The sequence below is a fragment of the Pogoniulus pusillus genome, chromosome 12 (genome assembly GCF_015220805.1).
Source record: "Pogoniulus pusillus isolate bPogPus1 chromosome 12, bPogPus1.pri, whole genome shotgun sequence".
Taxonomy (NCBI): Eukaryota; Metazoa; Chordata; class Aves; order Piciformes; family Lybiidae; genus Pogoniulus; species Pogoniulus pusillus.
In genome coordinates this window covers 21,810,117-21,828,138 of record NC_087275.1, presented here as the reverse complement: position 1 = coordinate 21,828,138, position 18,022 = coordinate 21,810,117, and the positions used below count along the sequence as shown (strand labels likewise).

At 38.7% G+C, this 18,022-nt stretch overlaps 1 protein-coding gene across 1 annotated transcript in view; it reads right to left on the bottom strand.

Moving 5' to 3' along the window:
• Window positions 1-337: 337 nt before the first annotated feature.
• TRAPPC10 (trafficking protein particle complex subunit 10) overlaps window positions 338-18,022 on the bottom strand; it is a 52,442-nt gene continuing 34,757 nt past the window's right edge. The window contains exons 13-23 of the mRNA XM_064152624.1: window positions 17,039-17,151; window positions 14,803-15,317; window positions 11,045-11,186; window positions 9,809-9,967; window positions 8,487-8,716; window positions 7,071-7,171; window positions 6,182-6,308; window positions 5,203-5,373; window positions 3,911-4,088; window positions 3,310-3,504; window positions 338-2,342 (exon numbers count right to left, since the gene is read on the bottom strand). Of these exons, the coding sequence (XP_064008694.1) occupies window positions 2,104-2,342; window positions 3,310-3,504; window positions 3,911-4,088; window positions 5,203-5,373; window positions 6,182-6,308; window positions 7,071-7,171; window positions 8,487-8,716; window positions 9,809-9,967; window positions 11,045-11,186; window positions 14,803-15,317; window positions 17,039-17,151 (2,170 nt within the window). The 3' untranslated portion in view covers window positions 338-2,103. The remainder of the gene's footprint in view (window positions 2,343-3,309; window positions 3,505-3,910; window positions 4,089-5,202; window positions 5,374-6,181; window positions 6,309-7,070; window positions 7,172-8,486; window positions 8,717-9,808; window positions 9,968-11,044; window positions 11,187-14,802; window positions 15,318-17,038; window positions 17,152-18,022) is intronic.

Here is an 18,022-nt window from a genome sequence, read left to right as displayed (position 1 = left end):
GCCGCAGCCAGCGCCGCCTGCGCTCGGGGCGCCATTCCGCCGCACCGGACGGCGCCCTGGGGGCCGCAGTGCGGGCAGCCGGCGGATCCTTGGGGACGGGGGAGCAGGAGCACAGAGCACAGCCTCGGCGGCAGCCCCCACTCAGCGGCTACCCGAAGAGCGCATCATGGGTTAGCTACTGCCAATTCTTACCCACACTTGCCCTTAGAAAATGAACTTTTTTCACCCGTTGAAGTGGCTTTGGCTAATATATACATGACAATTAAATACATTAAAAGGTGTAACAGTCACTCCTTCAAACAAAAGACAAAGAGGAGATGGCACAGGAACGGAGCAGTTGTTTTCTGTTTAAAACATGTATATTTAGAACTGCAACGCTTACAATTTCATTAAACAATCTTAGTACAATGTGTTTGTTCTAACAGTATATTACAGAACGATGTGAAAAATGATTTAATAGCAAACCATGAGAATGGAATTGTTATACCTGCAGTGAACTTGTTACCTTTTCCAGTCAAAGAATCCCAGCAGTCATTCACACTAAGTGCTTTGGGTTTCATCCAGAAGAAAATGGTATGATTTCCACAGAGAAAGGGCATAACAAGAACGTTTTTCAGCTAGCAGGTTGATTTTATACCTCTATTTAGATTGAATTGTATTTATTAAAAGAAGAAAAAGTTAAGACTAGTGCAGGGTATCAACTAATTTTTAAACTTAATTGTGATTCTTTTTGGAAAGAGGCTTTGTTTTTGGTTTTTTTTTTTTTTTTCCTCCTTTATAATTTAGAAGAACCCGAGTTTAGAAAATAATAACAACAGTGAATTTATCTAAGGAGCAGTTCCTCACTTCAGCTTTGCTGACAAGTATTTGATATGGGACATCTATCCCTCTGTGGAGTCTGCTGACAACGCACCATGATAGATCTGCAAGTAGAAAAGGTCATTCTCACATTAAATGCACAAGTTGCAATATCAGAAGCAGGGCATCAGAAGGAACTGTAATTTTTCCAGTCACAGGTGGATTTGCAACATTCACCAAAATTACACCTTTTTTTTCCTTTTTGTACATTTTCTGTATTTACATTTCAGATATAAATAATGAAATTCTTTAAGTTACAAGTTTTAACTTTGCTTCACAATTATTCTACATCTGCAAGCTTTCCTATATCAAACCAACCTCTTTCTTCCATCACGAATGTGGAAGTCTGGCTTCTAATCAGTAATAATTACACTAAGCCTTTATGATGAAAGGTTGACTGTTCAAGTATCACATCATACTGAATTTTTTTTTTTGCCCCAATTTAAAAACTGGGACAACAAACCAAGCCACTTAGAAATGGTACTAAAAGAAATTAATCTGGGAACTCGATAAGCCAGATAATTTATTCGGTCAGTATCTTTCTTTGGTAAGAACGATGCAAGAGGATAACTCAACCCCCACACAACTCTCAAATGAAAAATAATCATGTGACAGCACAGTGTCTACTCTGTGAAGGAGAAAGCCTCAAAAAAAAAAATTAAGGAAATTTGTCCAGTTAGGATTGTTTATAGCAGTAGCTCTTCCATGCCTCTAAGCAAATAAACGATGGAAGTTTAATACAAAATTGTGATGGCAGGAACCAGCAGTAAAACAAACCCACCAGTAAATGTGCTGTTGTATACTGCATTGTGTTTCTGGCACGTGTGTGGAAAAGCCTGTGAATTATTATGTGAAAACTCAAGATTTGGATAATTAACATCATCCAGCTCTTAAATGCTAAACCATGTAGGAAGCATGAAACAAAAATAAAGAAGTGGTTTAAATATTTGGATTTATTTGTTTTTGTTGCCCTGTATTGTGGTGCTTGATGTGATTGAAGGAAGAAAACCCAACAGCTTACACAAAACATACTAAAGTGGCAATATAAACTAGCTGACACAAGCTTCACTGTACATTTAAATTGATACAATTGTCTGGTGCTTCCATGGCCAGTACATGTCGAGTGCCATAGGTCTCCTTAGAGTTAGAATGTTACAACAAAGACTAATCAGGTCACAATCCTTTAAAGTGCTTTCATATCCAGTTTCTAATGGGTTTTGTTTTCCTTGCCTTCATACAGAGTTGTCACGTGATGTTGACTTCCAGAACGTGGTCATCCTTGCTGGGAATGACAAGTATTTGCATACCCGTGCTGCAGTTGAAGACCTGACCCGGTGAAAAGGACTGCAGGCGGGGCATTGGCAAACCTTTATGTTCCCCACTAGCTGCAGAATGCAAGCTGCCTCTGCTCCTTATGCTGCTGCTGTCAGCTTGATCATCCACATTCTTGTCCACAGATAGGTTATCGTTTTCAATCCAGCTATCTGTTCAAAGCAAAAAATCCACAGTTTTATTCCAAGAAGCAATTAAATAACTTAAAAAAATACTGTGGAGTTTAGACACGTGGTCACTTCACCACAGTCACAGAATCACCGAACATTAGGGGCTGGAAGGGACCTCAAAAGATCATCCAGTCCAACCCCCCTGCCAGAGCAGGATCACCTAGGCCAGATCACAAAGGAACACATCAAGGCAGGTCTTGAATATTGCCAAAGAGGAAGACTTCACAACCCACCCTGGGCATCCTGTTCCAGTGTTCCATCACCCTCACAGTGAAAAATCTGTTTCCTCATGTTAGCAATTACTGTTCATCTCTGCTGAGGTTAACCATCTGGGCACACTTTTGGCCAGCAGCAGATGTAACAGAATAAATTATAGTGCTTTCTAAGAAAAATGCAAGTAGCTTTACCTCACATTTATCAGTCTAGAAGGTGCACCCTGGCGCTTCCTGGAGCTCTGCTGACAAACAGTAAATTGCTTGTACTGAGGCTACCTGACAGTACAGATGAATACTCTAGGTGGCTGTGGTAATTTAAACTCCTAATCTATTTTATATGCCACAGCTCTTGGAATTTGTACTTAATTCTGTCAAAAACTTGGGGTGTGTGTGAAAAACCAAAGCTACTGAAGACACAGGTGTGTGGTTTTCAGACAATGACACCAGAGGATTAGGGGGGTTATCAGATTTCACCTGATTGTTAATCCAGTTACAACTTATTGCCACAATAATGTTTACAGGAAATATAAGAAAACAATTCATTTACTATTCCTCCTGCCAGATCCCATCACAGCCACATCATAAGTGTCAAATCAGAACTGTGAATGACGACAAGCAAAGAGACTAATGAGTATTTGGTTAATGTGTCCTCGCCTTGCTTTTTCCCTTTACACAAGAACCCAGGAGATGCAGAATCATTTCTGTAAGGAGCCATGTAGTCAAGATAGCTTTACCAGCATCGAGCTGCGTGGAGTGAGCAGAATGGTGAGGGAGGTATTTAAACAATCTGACATCAGGAAAAGGCAGATAGCCAGCAAACAGAGGCATCATTTCCATGTGGACTTTGTGAATTGCTCGAGCTGCTACAGGCATAGATATCACTCCAGAACTTTTTCCACAGACGGCCCAGTTACTACTGTTGTCAACAACTGCAAGAATAAACAACAAAGGCTATAAATAGCTTTTCTAGCAAATGAAGAACACCCAGTCAGTATAGTTATAGAGCACTTTCTGAATCAGTGTTTTAGCAATACCTGAAAGCCCCACCAGCTTTTGTGGATGAAGAGCTGTGGATAATAACAAAACAGCCCTACAAAAAAGGGACTCTAACTAGGCCTGAAGCAAGTGTCCATAAAGGCTGAGCATTTCTATTCCCCTTAAAGGCAGATTAACGAGGAAAACTAAAATATTCTTAGTCTGTCGAAATGAAAGCTGCTTTACTGAGCAGCCCTACTCACAATACAAGAATACATGCCATTAAAGGTCTGGCAGGTGTCATTATCAAGACAAAACTACAGGGGAATTTTGTCAATATGCTGAAAAAAGTATTCTTACCCTCATACATAAGTTTTGTTGTGCAATATCCATCTGATTCTGTTAATGCTTCATCTCTGTCAACCTCCGAAAGGTCAACAAGCCGGGTGATTGACACCTCTAAAGAGCAGAGTGAGCCTGTTTTACAATACTCTGCGCCTAGTGGTGGGAAAATCTCTGTTTTCACATGATACAGTGTCTGTCAGGAAGAAAACAGTACTGTTACCAAGAAAAAAAGGGCATTTTACTTCTATTTAAACTGAACTGGACAACGGATATACAACAAACTTAATTTTACATCCCATTATTTTTTTGTCATGCAAGATTCAGTTATATAAGTAATGTTCACTTCATTATCTTGCTCAGTTTGAGAAACTAATCAAACTAAACTTGATTAAATAGATTTTTGATATCAACAGCAGCCTTACCATTTCTCTCTCCACCTGTGCTTTTCCACATTAGCAAAGAAGTCATTTTTGATTACTACAAAATGAAATTTCTACCAACACCCCCCCATGCTGTTTAATGCCATTAGTTCTCTTTAAAAACTCCAGAAAGATGCTGCTGCAGGTGCCAACAAATGCTAGTTACATGACAGTAGGTAAACAAACACTTAAAAGACCGTTCAATGCCAGTTTGTAATAAGCAGGTAGCAAACACAGCAACACTGAAAAGAGACAGAAGGATTTAACTAAATCAGTCTCCTCATGTTGCTGCTTTTCACCTATGCATCAAAAAGTGTAATGCTAAATTTAGAGATGAGATTAAATGGAATTCCTTTAACAGACAATTATATCTAGCCTATAGGCTTCCAGCTGACAAAAAGAATACAAGAAGAAACATTTAAGATAATGGCTTAGAAAAGCTTAAATATTTCATTAGAAGAGCTCATCTCAAGTGCTAAAAAAACCCCAAACTAAAACAACAACTCAAATGCTTTCAGTTGCAAAGATTTAATGGAAATTGCAATTTGAAGAACAGAGTCTAAAGGCAGGAGAGAAAGAAGAGCTCAGTCATTAAGGACATTCTCCATGGCACAAGCCCAGGAAGGCAAAAAGCACACAAAAAAAAACCCTGAAAAAAGGTCCAGCACACTTGCACCCGTGTTACATTCCTTCCCATCCCTTACAGTGGCAAGTACAGGATTCCACCACACCATATCGGGATTCAGTTTTACAATTCCAACAAATTGCCTTTCCAGTGATTTCAAATAGGTATTCTTAAGGAAAGAGATGTTTTCTAATACCTTTCTTGATTTTCCCACTCCATAGGTTAGGAAATCACATTCAGTTAGCAGGTAGAAAAGAACTTACAAAAAAATTTTCCACTTGGAATTCGTAAGTGAACGGCTTCAGGGTGAAAGACTGTTCTTCAGAGGTAGCTGGACAAAAGCTTACTGAAAACAGGCACTGCAAGGAGAGAGGAAGCTCTTTTGTCCACTTCAATTCCCATACAAAGAATATTGATTGCTTACTGTATATGACCTGAAAGAGAATGTTTATAGCATTAGCTCCTCCTTTCCTCTGAGTGGAAATGCACATCCTGATTTGTCTGTTCTAACATTAATATAGTTTATAAAAACAGATTACCAGTAGCTTATAACAATAAATTACCTATAGTTTATAAAGGCAAATTACCTGTCAAGTGTTAAATAGAGAACATAAGCAATCCTAAATAACTAATACTGACTTTTTCAACAAGCCACATAAAATTAAAAGCAGGGATGAATTTCACTGACAGAATTGATGTTTCAAAAGAGAACAACTCGCACTCAAGTACATGTGAAAATACTTTTTTCACAAGTAAAATATATTAAAGCTATTAATAATGTGAGTATACACTTCTGGGCACCAAGAATGACCAATTTAATATCACGCTGAGATAAGGCAGCAAGAAATTTCGAGGCAACTGTTTTGTAACTTAACTAGTTTACAGCTGTGCTGTGTGCCTGATTTTTTCCTTACAACCTAAAGACAACCTGTAGTTGTTGGATGAACAAACTACATCTTAACAGTGATATTAGTGACATGACATTTGTAGTTTAAGCAGGTATGTAATGCTTTACATGAGGCAAAGGGACAAGTTTGAAAACTTAATAATCTTTGCATGATTTAGAATTTAATCCAAAATTTACAGGTATAAACAGAGGACTATAAATGTCTGACCTGACATTAGCTATCAACCTCACCACAAAAATCTGTGTGTAGCAGTGCTATTGATTTCCCTAACAAGAACCTTCATCTAGCTGTGCTGCCACCAAAACTCATAAAACATCACGTAAATATCTTTTACCTGTTGAGATTCAGGGTTCAGAGGTACCAGCTGCAAATCTCTACAGTCAGCAGAATTTTTTAGGCTGTTATCTGAAAGCTGGAAACAGAGTTCTGACAAATTCTGCACACAGACTTGCACGTATTTCCTGAAAAACATAACATAGTTTCTTTAACAAAAGTTGAATCATTACATTGAGAGAGTGTACATCCAGAAAGTCATAGAATCAACCAGGTTGGAAGAGACCTCCAAGATCATCCCATCCAAACTATCACCAGCCCTAGCCAATCAACTAGACCATGGCACTAAGTGCCTCATCCAGGCTTTGCTTGAACACCTTCAGGGATGGTGACTCCACCACCTCCCTGGGCAGCCCATTCCAATGGCAATCACTCTCTCTGTGAAGAACATCCAGCCTATACTTCCCCCGGCACAACTTGAGACTGTGTCCCCTCGTTCTGTTGCTGGTTGCCTGGGAGAAGAGACCAACCCTCACCTGCCTACAACCTCCCTTCATTTTCAAAGTGCATAGCTTAAACAAAAACCAGAATGGGAGCTGTATTATTATGTTTTTTCATGTTTTCCCAGTACCTATAAAGTCTGTAGAAACACAAACAGAAAACATCCTCTTTCATATTAAGTGAAAAAAAAAACTAATTTGATTTATCTTGTGGTCTTAATTCCACAATAGCTGAAACCACAGATTTGTTTTATTGTTATGGAAGAACACTAGAAGAAATCTACAAGCTTCCAATGGGAAGCTATATAACAAGAGCCCAAATAGAAAATAAAAGCAACAAAACCAAACAAAGCCAAAAACTACCAGGCTGCTATAAATATTGCTTATGAAACTCTTAAGTCTGTATTTTGTAAGGAGAAAGAAACAATAAATACTTAATGAGTACATTACCGTTTGCCAGCTGACAGTAAGGAATGCTTGGCATTAAAAGGTATGCAGAATGTTAATGCAATAATAGTGGAGTAAATTGACCAAGGACAATCAATGGTCACCTAAAAGAAAAAAAGAGAACAAAGTTCTTACTCATAATGATCTTGGGCATAATGATTCTCTGTTCTTATTTGTAAGCAGAACTTTTCTCAGCAAGTCTACATCTAATGCATCCAGAAAGGGAAGAGAAGAAAACAAAAGTTTTAAAAATAATTAAATAATCCAGTAGGTCAAAAGCCAATCTGGCAAAATATTAGGTTTTTGTTTTCTTGTGAGTGGGATATGAAATCTGAAGATACTTTTCCTGTGGAAACTGATATTCCCAGTTCTGAAGATTAAAAAGAAATGAAGTGGAATAGAAGAAAGAAAAGGTAAAAAAGGACACTTACAGTACCAATAGCACCTTACTACCATCATGTAGTAAAAGGTGAATATCAAATAAATTGCTGTAAGATTTTACTGAAATGTCTTTGAAACACTTTAATACATGAAATATAAGCTCAAAACTTAAACAGGTATATTTGTTTAAACTAGAAGCAGCACACCTAACCTGAAGAATTTCTCCTGAAATAATGCTTCCATTACTGCAATTATTGTAATGCATATAGAATGAATCAGAGAATGGTTTAGATTGGAAGGGACCTCGAAGATCATCTAGTTCTAATCCCTCACCACAGGCAGGGAGACCTCCCACTAGAACATATTTTAATATGCAGAGAAAAAGCACACAAGCATTTTGTCACATCACATTCTAGCAATGCTAGTCTATAGCTATTCCTTTTTATCCCATTCTTCAGGCTCAGTGATACGTGGCAGCACACCTGGTCAGTTTTAACAAGGAGTCATGCTGTGAAAGGTGATGGCTTCAAGAGCATTTTGCTGTCAGCTGAAAAGCTTCTTTCTAGACTATTCATTTTATTCCCTCTTCATAATGAAAATTAAAGAGGAAAGTTATGTCCAGCTAAACATGACAGCTTGAAACACTACAGTGTTAAGTACTTCAACAAAGCACACAGATTCCTTGCAAGCAGAAGAAATATCTTTCCTAGAAGTCAGAAGGTAGTATTTAAAGATTACCACGACACCTTTCACAAGGACCCAAGCATACTTCATCCTGTACAAACTGAGTGTTAGAACATTAACTCTCAGATTACTGGCCCATGGAACAGTTGGCAGAGTAAGCATAATGTGTATGTCTGCTTATATTTATATTTCCTTTACATTTATAGCACTTCCCATAATGTTTGCATGTACATCTTCTAAAGAAAAGTCAGCTTAATGCAAACAGGTTTCCCCTCCACCCCTTCCATTTCTATTTTGTGAAGTGTATCCATCTGTGATCAAACAGATTGCCTAAAACATTAAATGTCATTTTACTTTTTGGTCAACAGTAGCCATGCAGTTGTCCTGCTTCTGTTTCTCTTTGTTTTTTCTGTGAACTTCTTTATTTGTAGTATTTTCTTTCTCCACTGCAGATTCTGTGGCTGATGGCAAGTACATGACTTCTAGTTCAAATTCAATCACATGATATGCAGGGGCTACTGGCAAACTTATGCTTGTGATCTTTTCAGAAGATTGAATCCTTAATGATGACTCTGAGATCTTTTCTGTAGAATGGGGGGAAAAGGTAGGTTTAAAACATGTTCATTCCTTCCCAATTTTCATCTTAAGCTGGAAGTAATTAAAGTAGCCTAAAAAGCTAAGTGCCACAGAAAAATACATGGTGCCATGACCATTTCCCAGCAAGACCTCTAAGCCTGCAAAAACAGCAATGAGGAGCATGTTGTATATCTAGACAGTAACCTCTTCAAATGATCTACAATCCACACATCTTAAATACCACTGCTGTTCACAACTTCTCAATAGCAATGCTCTACCCCTTTTGAACTGCATAGACTGAACTGTCTATGAGCATTCTTCCATGCTCAAGCAAGAACTGAAGACAACTCAGTAACAAGCTTCAAACAGGCTAAAGTAACTCTTTAATTAATCTTATGACATCTTGCACCTCCTTAGACTAATAATTTCACTTCAAGCAAATTCAGGACTTTCTGAACACACACACACACATCAGTATTCTTGGTTACCATTTATCAGCTGTCTTTAAATTACTACACATGGAGTGTCTCTGCAGTGTATTTTAATCTTAATTTCATCCAGCCTTTCAAAAGTGATCTCATCTATGTAAAATTTGTGTTTGAGCAACTGAGGAGACTATACAGTATTTATGGTCAGAAAACAAAATAAAACGAACTAGGATGTCATCTGCTTAAACTAAACAACAACCAAAAGACGGTTCTATTTATACAGAACACTTCTTACAGACCTACCTGCAGCTACTTGACAATAAAAAATGTTCTAGTCAAAATAGAGCCCACAAAGCACTAAATGATCACCACGATTCCCCTGGGAATCATGACAGATTCTCACCTCATCAGAAGTTCCACAATGTCTCCTGACAAAGAGAGCAAAAGTTGTGCAGCTATGTTTGCTGAAAAGTTCATACTTTCACTTTAAGGGTGAAAGGTCAAGACCTTTCTTGCACTTAAATACTCAGCTACAAGTCCCTAGAATCATTTTTAGTAACAACTACTGAATAAGACAGTGTTGGTGTTCTTAATACTGCAAGTACAGGTTTACTTTAAGATCACTGAATTTTCAACCATTTAAAGATTATTAATTTCTACTTCATAACTTACCTCTTGTATTGGAATAAATCACTGCCTTACTCTCTGGATGGCAGAGAATAGGCATGGCATCTGCATTACTGAGCTGCAAGGTGTCCCCGTTCTTCATGGTGTAGTGGCCAGTAGTCACTGTGAATTTCACCCTTTGAGGAATGCCAGCCAAAAGGCTATCTGAAGGAGGAGGCAGAATTTATTAACAGATTCCAGCATGCACCAGTAAGTGGTTAAGATGCACTGCTAAGGCTTGTTAGGAATATTTCCAGACAATTCCAGGGTATTGAAAGTGTGGGGTTTGGTATTGTGCAACACACTAAACCAGGTTCAGGTACATGGGTGTGGAGAATCTGGTTCTTTCAACTTTGAGTGACCAAAAGCATTTTTTTTGGATGGCTTAGACTAGCTGGCTCATAGCTCTGACAGCACAGAATTCAGTGAAATACACTAATGCCAAATAATTTACTAAGCTTTGTGTCAAGTTCTCCCAGTTGCTTTATATTCTTGCACCTACAATGGCAGTCATACCTACATGCTGCATTTACATTACTGAGATAACAAAAATGCCAGCAGGCACATAGGCTCTCCAGTATCTTGAACTACCTCTTCTAGTGGGAGGTGTCCCTGCCTATGGCAGAGTTGAAACTGGATATTCTTTGAGGTGCCTTCCAACCTAAACCATTTTATGATTCTATGAATTACAAAACTCACATATTGTTCCTCTAATCACTGTGGCAGCTCAAATCACACCTGATATTTAAGTCACCCTACACAGAATCACAGAATGGCCTGGAATGCAAGGGATCTTTGAAGGTCATCTAGTCCAACACTCTGCCCCCTCCACAAAGTCCTGCAGTCAGCAGGGGCATCCTCAACTACACATCAGGTTGCCCAGAATATCTCTGGGAATGGGGCCTCAACTACCTCCCTGGGAAACCTGTTCTAGTATTCCATTACCCTCTTGGTAAAAAACTTGTTCCTAACATCCCATCTACATCTATTCCTCATGTTCAACTGATATTCAAAACACTGTTTCAGAACCAAGCACTGTTATCAGTTGTTGAGAAGTAGCTATCATTGACAGAGCATACCTGATGGATAGTTTAAAAAATGAAAATATATTTCAAACTAAACATTATGAGTAAGGCAAAAAAAAAATCCTGAGGAATAGCCAAGCTAGGAAACACTTTATTTAGACCAAAGAAAGTATAACAGCAACCATCAGAACATCTTCAGCATACCAACTGTACCTACCAGTCATTGGTTCCACTTTTAGCTGGGGCTCCTGAGAATACACATCGTACTGTACAATTGGATAAATATGGAGAAGGACAAACTGTACTTTTCCCACTGAAGTGCACAGCTGCCTGAGGGTGTATGTCCCAGGTTCTTTGGCCTTGGAAGAAAACATTTGCAGGGATATTTCAGATTAGGAAACACTTCTACAACAAACCACCCTACTAAAGAACAGTGTGTTTTCAGTTCGTTTCAACCAGTCACTTTGGAAATTAAAATGACACATTTGTCTTCTGAGTAACTGACAACATACTTGACAAAGGAGCACCTTTGGCTTCATTAAGACAGAAGCTCTCAAGGGCTGGCTGTTCAAGAAAAAACATCCAATAATCAGAACAAATAACACAGTAGTTAAGCTTTTGAATGATTATTTTGGAATGCTTACTGTCTTGTTTGTTGGTTGGTTTTTTCCTTCCCTCGAAGTACCACATATATTAAAATACATTTATTGAGTACTGAAATTAGACTTAGCAAGCAGTGCCATGTTTCTTTGGCTAACACTCATAAAATCCTGCAACATTTATGTAAGACATTTAAGCTCAAGCTATGGATTTCACACACTCCCCACCCCATATCTTGTGTGAAATATATACATATTTAATTGCACATTCTTCCCCAGGCCTGAGTAATGGAATTCTGGATGGGTTTTGATAACATTCTAAAAAGCCAATCTGTAACATCTGCTAGTATATTTATTCTTGAGTCTATTTGCTCTTAGCTACTAGTGCTAGGGAATAGGAAATGTTTTCTTTTCTCATGTGCTGTTTTACCAAGTGTAATACATAAATATTGGTGCTGAGTATAATTAAATCTAAAGAATGAGATTGGAAACTATAGAAAAAGCTACAACAGTCAAACATCACTTACAGTTATTTACAAAGCAAATGCTAGCTGAAATTCAGTACTAAGCATTTTTGCATTAAAATCACTGAATTTTATTCCTTGCATCCTTTATAAACAGGTAAGCATGAGTAAAATCCTTCAGAATATACACAGTTTAAACCTCAATATGACATGGAAACAGCAGTCTGAAGAATTCAGATAATGCCTTCTGACTTCCTTTAAAGCTTGCAAAGTACACTGGAAGATTGCTATCAGCATAAATAATGCTCACTGTCAGTCTGAGATTTACAGAAAGAATTATCAACTCCTCCTGCATCTTAGAAGCACACTGACTCCTCTTTCTGCAAAAGTAGTGCAATTAAGCACTGCTGCAAGAAAATTTAGAAAAGAAGTTGTCAGCAGTTTCTCTCCTCTGGCCAGCTATGTCATCCAGCAGAAGTAGCACAGTATTTTCACTGTCACAATGTCAGGGGATTTATAGTAAATGTTTTGTGACCACTGCAGCTCAAATCTAAAGCAGCCTTCACTGTGGTATCTAGTAATACGCTGTCAAAATGATACTGTGTTCATTTATCATGGGAGATAAATCATGCTTTGAACAATTGCATAACGTTTAAGTAGGATCCACACCGAGCAGTCTTCCCATTAAAGTTCATTAAAGAAAGAAAGGTTAGGGCTGTCCATCCTCCAATAGCCACCAGAAGCATATAGAGCAAGGTAAATGTAGAGCAGAGCTGTATCTAGCTTTCCATTCGTTATCTCTTCTTCCGTGGTTCAGACTGCTCCCTGATCCCATAAAGCCAAAATGCCTGCTCAGACAGTCTCTAACAGCTTTCTTTTAGTAAAGCTCCTTCACCTCAAATCCCACTCTACTTACATGTTGTTTATACAGAAAACTACATTGGCAGTCCCCAAGACCTCTGACATCTCCAAATCCCATTAACTCGTCCAATCCTTTGAAAGAATGAGTAACCTAAACAAAATTAGGTCAGTAGGTACTTCAAATGATACTATTGCCACTTCACATTGTGTCATCAAGGACTTGGACTCAACTTCCATCTTGAGATACCTGCTACCCACGCAGGTTCCACAATGTGCATGTTCACACATACCAAGTACATCTCTACTGCTTTCTGCCCTAGTGCTGGAGGAATAGAAAGGCAGAGTATTTAAGCCTATAGAAAGCTTCACTCAAAGCAAAGGTGTATGACCAGATAGAAATTAAGAATGAAATGTAATTAAAAAAAATAAAAATGGAGAAAGTTAATATCTCAGGTGTGGAGTACCTAAAACATGCTAAGAATGCTCAAGAAACCTCCTGGCCAGCTCTGTCTAGCTGTTAGCTTTTAGTCAGAAGTAGAGAGGTAGATTCTTACTTGAAAATTAGTTTTTTAAAAAGGGATCAAAGAGGAATTAAACCAATCAGAAAGTGGCAAAGCTAGCAGGTATCTATACCATATGTGACCACACAACAATTCCTCTCTTCATAGCATCTATATCCTTTCCAATATACAGGCTGGATAATGCTCAGAAAGTGAGGCACCTGGAGCATTGCTCATTGTCCTGCTCCATCTCTTGTTAATCGTTCAGGTGCTGCACTGAATTTCTCAACATTTTTCCTCTTTCAAGTTTTCCCTACTCTCATGTTGATTACCATAGCATTGAGCTCCACTAAATGCTTGCCTATGAATGGTTACAGAGATGTGGAGGGAGATAGAAAATACTTAATGAAATCCAGAGAACAGAATAACAGAACTGAGGCCAGAAGTTCCTGCTCCTGGAATGCCAAACAGATGGTGAAGTTTTGACTTTGAAAATGCTTGAGATTTCGTTTCTAAGTTGGCAGGTAAAGGCCTTTTTGCATTTCACTATAATCAGCAAACAAACCACAGAGCAGCAAAGTCCAGGGCCACAGAATGAGTGGCACTTGAAACAAAAACAAAACATAAAAACCCAACCCAAACCACCTCAGAGAACCCATCACAACAAACTACAAAACCTCAGAAACCTCAACACCACAACCAACAGGATTGGTACTCAAGGCCTGCTGATTTCCACTTAGTCTGCATCTAGTAAAGCAACATGAACAGGAGTGATAAGCACTACTGTCCTTAGCTATTTCAGCAATTAGTGGGAATACTTAGCTTGCTAGGGGAAGAATGGGAGTCAGAAAAAGGATTACTCCAAGTATTAAGTTGACTTGAAGTGCATGTTTAAGACAGGAATCATGTACAACCCATTATCTGAGGGTGGCTATTAGATTGTGATACTATTCTAACAAGTGTTTGCTCATATAAATTTAGTCTTCCTGTAGCAGAGAATTAACATGCTCTTGTTTATTTATTCCTTAATCAATTAAGATGAATAATGGAAACCATTTTAATTCTCACATCTTCTAAATTCATATACTTGAAGCTGAATTTAACTTTTTCATGCTTTTTGCATACTGTTTTTTCCTATATCCAGACCAAGTGAAAGAATACTCTACCACTCTCCATGGTGAAGAACATCACAAATTGACAGTCACTTCCTAAGGGATGGAAAATGCATTCCCAACAAAACTTTTAACCATTACTCTTAAAAAGCTTAACAGCAGGCAGACTTCATGAGCAGTACATTGTGTTGCAATTTTGGCAGCAATCATCTGTCTGAAATAAGTTTTGAAAGGCTGACTTGAATGCTTGCAAACCGCATGCTTCAGCAAAAACACAACAGTATTCTTTCAATTGAAACTGGTCTAGAACAATAAGAAAGCCACAAGGGGACAGGCATCACCCAAGCAATAAGAGGACCACCTGCCAGCACTATGCTCTTCCTCAGCCATTAATTTTTTTTTTCATGAGTGCTACATTTACTCAACTCTAAAACCATACCTGAGTATTGAATGTTATTTTATTGATCCCTGGTTCCAGTATTAAGTTGTTGCATTTCAACACATGAGCTCCATCTTCTAACGTTACCCCTGAGGGTATGTCCAGTGAACTGCTGCTCTCTTGCCTTCGTAGTAGCATGTGCACGTTTTTGCAGATGATTCCTGCTGTGTTTAAAGAGTTATCTGAGGGACTCCGTTCGTACATTTCATATAGCTCCAGAGCTGGCAGGTTGTTTCTTGACAAAGGAAAGCCTGCAACTTCATTGGGAAAGCTGATAACACCGTTGGAAGTTTTGTGCTTAGTAAGCCACTCAGCTGTTTTCCTGTAACTGTTTTTTTCCACGCTGAAGTGAACGTGGATGGCCATCTGATCCACTTGGACAGGGATGGGCATTTGGCTCAGCAAGGTCAACTCAATGGACAACTTTCCACCCACATGGACGACGGCATTTGGAGGGTCAAAATGTAGAGTCTTCAACTGCGCGAAGGTGTGCATAGGCAATATAACCTTTTGACCTGGGAAGATAAAACCAGAGATTTTATTCTCCTCCGGTGCTGCTGGAGATCAGCAAATCTTTCCTCTTAAAAATGTAAATCCTAGAATTAAATAGATCCACTTCTCGTAATGATTCTTTGCATGTCTCAGCTTTATCTTGCATAGGACTGAGACAAAGCTGCCCAGAGTTGTTTTCTAACAGATACATCTAATATGATTTTAGCACCCAGGCCATTAAAGATGACTAAAATCTGAGTTAGTGTCTAAGCAGTAGTTTAACATTTCACTACTACATAAAGTGTTCTAAATGACCACAGAAGCATAAAGTTCTAAAGATACATAAATCAAGAGCAAGTACAGGTTTAAGAAACTAATAAACTGCTTTGAGCCATCTCAGCTTTGCCATACAAGGGTTTTCATAGATTCTAACAATTAACACTGGAGAAGTAGCTAAACCTTAATTAACAAGCAAGTCTAAAATAACATATTCCTTATAGTACATCCAGTCACTAAGGAAAACTTCTGCATAAGAATTAACAGTCTTCAGATCTTCAGAAACTATTCTGTATCAATTTAAATTGCAATCAGTGACCCAGGTGAAGCTACAACAGGAAGAATAAAGAGATGGTATGGAGTATAAATAATTAGAAGAGACAGAAGACCTGGACAGGCAGGAGAGTTGGGTGGAGGACAACCTAATGAAGTTCAACAAGGGTGAGTGTGGAGTCTTAGCACCTGGGAAAGAACAATGCCATGCATCAGTACAGATTAGGGATTGACCTGCTGCAAAGCAGCTCTGCAGAGAAGGACCTGGGAGTGCTGGTGGCCAAGTTAACCATGAGCCAGCAGTGTTCTCTTTTGGCCAAGAAGGGGTGCACTGAGAAGATTGTGACCAGCAGATCAAGATTATGGGCTCTCCAGTTCAACAAAGACAGGGAACAACTAGAGACAGTCCAGCAGAGGGCTACAAGAGATGAAGACTGGAGATGCCGAGAGAGACCTGAGGCTCCTTAGCCTGGAAAAGAGAAGACTGAGAGGGCATCTTATCAATACTCACACACATCTAAAGGGTGGCTGTCAAGAGAATGGGGTCAGACTCTGTTCAGCAGTGCCCAGTGACAGGACAAGGGGAACAAACTAGACACCTAAACATACCAAAAATCTTTATTTTGAGGGAGACAGAGCACTGAAACAGACCACTCAGACAGGCTGTGGAGTCGCCTTCTCTAGAGTCTTTCAAAACCCTCCTGGACTCACTCATGTGCAACCTGATCTAGGGAAACCTGCTCCAGCAGGAAGGCTGTATTAGATGATCTCCAAAGGCCCCTTCCAACCCCTGTGATTATGTGATTTTGTATGGTCAAAACAGAAAGTTGCAAGTAGATGGGAACAGATCTAATACCAAGTGTCACTACAGAGCTGCCGTCTGTGTGCCAGCAACGTAGAGACAATGATAAATCAGGAATAGAAACAAAACAAAACAAAGAAATAAAGAGCTGTCAAAACAGAGAACCAGATAAATGAAAGAAAACAAAGATTTTCTGGTATTCAGGGTGAAAATGTTAATTATCCCTTCATTACTGACTATTCAATTATTGCACAAGTTTTATAACTGTGCTGGAGATTACAAGGAAAGAAGTGCATTGGTTCAGAAGTTATACAGAAGGTAATGAAAACAATCAGAAAAAGCCTTCCTATCTACTTTGAGATCAGATTGTAACACCTTAAGAACCTGACTTACCTTGGCTCTCTGCTTTCTGATTGGCAAAATCTAGTATTTCTTGGCAAAAGCTTCTGCGTTCATCTTCTGTTAAGTGATTATCACCAGCTAAAAGGCTGCTCGTTTGAAGATAACTAAACAAAGTTAAGGAAACATAGGTAGACATCTGCAACACTCAGAAATCTGACTGAAAACGAGACAAGTCAAGTACTGCTTTTCTCATCTTTTAATACCAGACCTGCTTTTATCATTGCCACATTCTTCCATCAGAAAAGAACAATGGAAGATTTGCCATCATCTGAGAACACTGCAGAATCTCTACTTTTTTGGGAGACCTTTCTCTCAAGATCTAATATAATATGAACCACTGTTAATCTCTGCTATCTTCCCCCATCTAAAAAAGATCAGTCACCATAGAAAATTTATTTGGCAACAGATAAATGCAGCATGCAAGTTAACGACCCAGTGTGCCACATTACACTGCCCAATACTTAGAACTAAGTAACTTGAGTATTTGATGATATTACAATTTATGTGGCTGAGATTTGTCAGCTGTTCCAGCATCACTAAATCATAAGACTTTTTTTTTTTTACACTTTGGAGTACTAGGGGTAAAAATGCTCAGCTAAGTATTCAGCTAAGAGAGCAACACTACTGGCTCAGATTCCTCAAAAGTATTTGCACTGAAGCAGAAAAATATCTCTAAAAATCAAAGACTTTTCAAAGGTGGCAAGCATTTACAATGTCTACATCCAGCCCTAGCAGCAAAAAAACCAAACCAAACCAATCCAAAAAACCCACAACAAAGTAGAACAAGACCCAAAACACACTAGAGAGTTTAATTTAGCTCAACTGATTATCAGTTACCGTAAGATTCCTAGTAATACCACTTGGAGATTGAAATACAAGCTTTTTAGGCAAAGAAAAAACAAAACCAAAAACATCACAGCAATTAAAAAAAAGAATCCAGAAGGCCCATTCAAAAAATCTCCCTTTCCTGCCAAT